Below are 4,730 nucleotides of genomic sequence, written 5' to 3' on the forward strand. Positions count from 1 at the left end.
AGAAAACCCGGTGGGAAAAACTCCTAGAAGGACAAAAAACCCTAGGGAGAGATTAATATTTATATATATATATAGACACGGTAGGGATAGGAAGCGGGTAAGCGGATTAAACTGGTTCAGCCGGTGGTCGTTGGTCGCGCATCGGCTGGGCATCACGTTGAAGGACAGATCAGTGGTGCGATGACCTTCACAGCAACAGGAACTGGGTCTGTTTGTCTCAATGTCCTCGGGGTCGAGGACGAGACAGGGAGACAAAAACAGAATTCTATTAGCGTAGGGGCCGTTCGCATGTAATGCAAGTGTCATACATTATAGTGGTTTAATTCAGCTCGGTTCCAGACAGGCTAACTATTGCGGCAAGAGTAAATTACCCATATGAGGTATGTGAGTGCTTTGTTCTAGACAAAATAACTACTGCGGGAAAAAGTACATTTATTGGACATTCTATGTGAATGCTTTGTTAAAGAAGAATGTCTTAAGTTTAGATTTAAATTGCTCGACTGTGTCTGATGCTTGAACATTTTTTGGTAAGTCATTCCAGAGCTTAGGGGCAAAGTAGGAAAAGGATCTACCACCTTTAGACACTTTTGATATTCTAGGGATAATTAAGTAACCAGAATTTTGTGATCGCAGTTTACGTGGTGGATTGTTTCTGATAGTAATTCTTTAATATACGAGGGCGCTCGGCCATTTAATGCTTTGTAGGTGATTATTAATATTTTAAATTTTATGCGATATTTAACTGGTAGCCAGTGTGAAGATGCCAGAATTGGACTAATGTGATCATACTTTTTAGATCGAGTAAGCACTCTTGCGGCGGCGTTTTGAACCAGCTGTAGCTTGTTTACCTGATTTTCATTGCATCCCCCGAGTAACGAGTTACAATAGTCTATTCTAGAGGTCATAAAAGCATGGATAAGCTTTTCTGCATCTGATGCAGACAGCATATGGCGTATTTTTGAGATATTTCTAAGATGGAAGAATGCTGTGCGGCAGACGTTGGAGATATGACTATCGAAAGATAGATTGCTGTCAAACATTACGCCTAAATTCTTAACCGTGGACAAACAGCTTTCTTTTGCCTTAGCGACAATCTATAGACCTCCGGGCCACCATGCAGATTTCCTTAAAGAAATAGCAGATTTCCTGTCTGAGCTTGTAGTCACTGTAGATAAAGCTCTTATCATTGGTGATTATAATATTCATGTGGATAACCAAAAAGATGCATTAGGACGTGCGTTTATGGATGTTCTAAATTCTCTCAATATTAGACAAAACGTGACAGGGCCAACACATACTCGTAAGCACACATTAGACTTAATTCTGTCACTCGGACTCAATATTAATGACGTCGAAATATCACCTCAGAGTGATGCAGTTTCTGACCATTACCTTGTGTCATACACTGTACTTCTAGATCATCATCATCATCATCGCCTGTCGTCTCGTCTGAGACATAGGCCACAAACAAAGTCTCTCCAGGCGTCTCGGTCCTTGGCCAGTCTTTCCAACTGTCCCCAATTGTGACCACTCTTTTTGGTGTCTGCCTCCAGCTCCCTTCTCCAGGTTATTCTGGGACGACCTCTTTTTCTCTTGCCTTGCGGATTCCAGGTAAGGGATTGTCTGGTGATGCTGGAGGCTGGCTTTCTGAGGGTGTGGCCAATCCATTTCCATCTGCGTTGACAGATTAATTCTTCAATGGGTTCCTGTTGAGTGCGTCGCCAGAGCTCTTCATTGGTGATGATATTGGGCCAGCGGATTCTGAGGATCTTTCGGAGACATGAATTGATAAATGTCTGTAGCTTTTTTAAGCCAGCTGCTGTTGTTCGCCATGTTTCTGCTCCATACATTAAGACAGGTTTCACAGTGGTGTTGAATAACCTGACTTTAGTCTTGAGGGTCAGGTTACTACAGGACCAGATCTTTTTCAATTGGTTGAAAGCAACTCTTGCCTTGCCAATTCTTGCTTTTATGTCAGCATCAGTCCCTCCTTGTATGTTGATGATGCTTCCGAGATAAGTGAAGCTTTCCACTTCCTCCAGAATCGCCCCCTCTAATGTTATAGGTGAAGTGCTTGATGTATTAACTTTTAGGACTTTGCTCTTTTCTCTATGTATGTTCAGGCCGATGCATGCAGAGTAATGTGCTACAGAGCTGGTTTTCTCTTGCATTTGTTGCTGTGTATGTGAGAGTAGGGCCAGATCATCTGCGAAATCCAGGTCATCAAGCTGTTTCCATAGTGTCCACTGGATGCCATTTCTCTTTTGCTCTGTAGACATTTTCATGATCCAGTCAATGGCCAACAAGAATAAGAAGGGTGAGAGCAAACAGCCCTGTCTGACACCAGTCTGTACTCCAAAGGCCTCAGTTGTTTGTTGGCCATGAACAATTCTGCAGGATAGTCCTTCATAGGAGGCCTTGATTATATCTGTTAATTTTTGTGGTACCCCGTAGTGTCTTAACAGTTTCCACAAAGTATCTCTGTCGACACTATCAAAGGCCTTCTCGTAATCTATGAAGTTGATGTATAGTGATGAGTTCCACTCAAGAGATTGTTCCACTATAATTCGCAGTGTTGCAATCTGATCGGTGCAAGATCTATCTTTTCTGAAGCCTGCTTGTTGGTCCCTAAGTTGGGTGTCTATTGCCTCCCTCATTCTGTTTAGCAGTACTCTGCTAAATACTTTGCTTGGTATTGACAGCAGAGTTATTCCCCTGTAATTGGAGCAGGAACTAAGATCACCTTTCTTTGGGAGCTTAATGAGATGCCCTTCTTTCCATTCTAGTGGGATCTGTTCTTCCTCCCATATTTTCTTAAATAATTTGTGTAGCATCTCAGTGCTAGTTGTAGTGTCTGCTTTCAAGGCTTCTGATGGTATTCTGTCTGGGCCAGCTGCCTTACCTTTCTTTAATTGTTTAATTGCTCTTTGTATCTCTTGTTTTGTAGGTGTGTTACAGTCTATTTCTAGATCTTGTTCCGCTGGTTCTATGTTAAAAGTGTGTTGTGGGGCAGGTCGATTAAGGAGTTCTTGGAAATGCTCTATCCATCTTTTTTCCTGACCCTCTTTATCCGGTATCGATTTTCCATCTTTAGTTTTGACTGGTCTCTCTGGTTTGATGAATTTTCCAGACAGCTTGTGGATTGTGCTGTATAGTTCTCTTGTGTTTCCATGGTAAGCTGCTTCTTCTGCTTCGCTAGCTAATCCTTCTAGGTAGTTATTTTTGTCTAATTTTATACTACGTTTAACTTCTTTATTTGCTTCTGTGTACTCTGCTACTGCCTTGGCCTTTTCAGTTCTAGTGCGGCTGTTGTTTAAAATTTCTTTCTTCTTTTTCCTATATTGGATTTTCTCCATGGTTTCAGCGGAAATCCATTCTTTGTGTGTTTGTTGCCAGGGGCCCAGCACTTCTTCGCATGTGGTTGTGAAGATCTCTTTGATGTCCTTCCAATTTTGGTCTATAGTTGCCTCTTCACCTAGATCTTGTAGTACCTGGAATTTGTTAGAGATGGTGATTTGGAATTCTTTTAGTTTGGACTCATTTTCCAAGAGGTTGGTGTTGAAACGTTGTCGCTTATTTCCCCCATTAGTCCAGTTCTTTTTCAGCTTAAGTTTTATTTTGGCAGTTAGAAGATGATGGTCTGATGCTACGTCTGCACCTCTTTTAACCCTAACATCTTGGAGAGATCTTCTAAATTTTTTGCATATACATATATGGTCAATTTGGTTGGCCGTTGACATATCTGGTGAGATCCATGTCGCTTTGTGGATATTTTTATGCATGAAGAGGCTTCCTCCAATGACCAGTCCCTCTAAGGCACATAGATCAGCCAACCTTTCACCATTTTCGTTCATTTCTCCCAAGCCTTGTGTTCCCATGCATTCTTCATAGCCTTTGTTTTTGCTGCCTATTTTAGCATTAAGGTCACCCATTAGTAAAATTATATTGCTCCTAGGACACTTTTGGACAATGGATCGCAGTCTGCAATAAAAAACTTCCTTGTCTTCTTCTTTACTGTCATTGGTAGGAGCATACACCTGTAGGATGTCGACCTTTACTTTCTGTTTCTTAGTCTTGAATCTTGCGGTAATTATGCGAGAGCCATGCGCTTCCCACCCTATGAGTGCATTCTGGGCTTTTCTGGAGAGCATTAGTGCTACTCCTTGGCTGTGTGGTGCATCTTCCTCCTCATGCCCTGAATATAATAGCAGCTCCCCTGTGTTGAGTTTTATCTGGCCTGAGCCTGTCCATCGAGACTCACTAATGCCTAAAATGTCCAGCTGGTACTTCTGCATTTCAGCAGCAACTTCGGAAGTTTTTCCAGTTTGGAACATGGTTCTTACGTTCCATGTTCCTATATTTGTGGTGGTCCTGGAGGAGAGGATGGTTGTCCGCCGGTTGGCTTCCAGTTGGTTTTGGCCACCCGACTTCATAAAGTCTCTTTTAGGAGACCCACCCTTTCCAAGATCCGAGGTTTCTTTTGATTTCTTTGTTTGTGATTTTGTAACGAGTTTGTTTTTTAAATGGCTGGGTTGTTGGCCCTGCGCATAACCATCTGGGGGTGTGCCCCTCTCAGCTTTCTGGACCGCTGCCAATTTTTTCGGGTTAGGTTCCCTAGCCTTTGTGGATCCATCCACTTCCTGCAAGGCAGCAGGTTCTGATTTTGGTCCGCCCCGGGTATTTGATTTCCCCGGTACCTACCAATATCTGGTGGGCATTTCCCCTATCCG

The 4,730-nt window shown here is 42.6% G+C and overlaps 1 protein-coding gene across 1 annotated transcript; it reads right to left on the reverse strand.

Moving 5' to 3' along the window:
* Positions 1-1,430: 1,430 nt before the first annotated feature.
* Positions 1,431-4,730, reverse strand: LOC141280959 (uncharacterized). Its single transcript, XM_073812451.1, has one exon. The coding sequence runs from the start codon at positions 4,431-4,433 to the stop codon at positions 1,431-1,433; it is 3,003 nt and encodes a 1,000-aa protein (XP_073668552.1). The 5' UTR covers positions 4,434-4,730.

This window comes from Paramisgurnus dabryanus, chromosome 17, assembly GCF_030506205.2.
Source record: "Paramisgurnus dabryanus chromosome 17, PD_genome_1.1, whole genome shotgun sequence".
NCBI lineage: Eukaryota > Metazoa > Chordata > Actinopteri > Cypriniformes > Cobitidae > Paramisgurnus > Paramisgurnus dabryanus.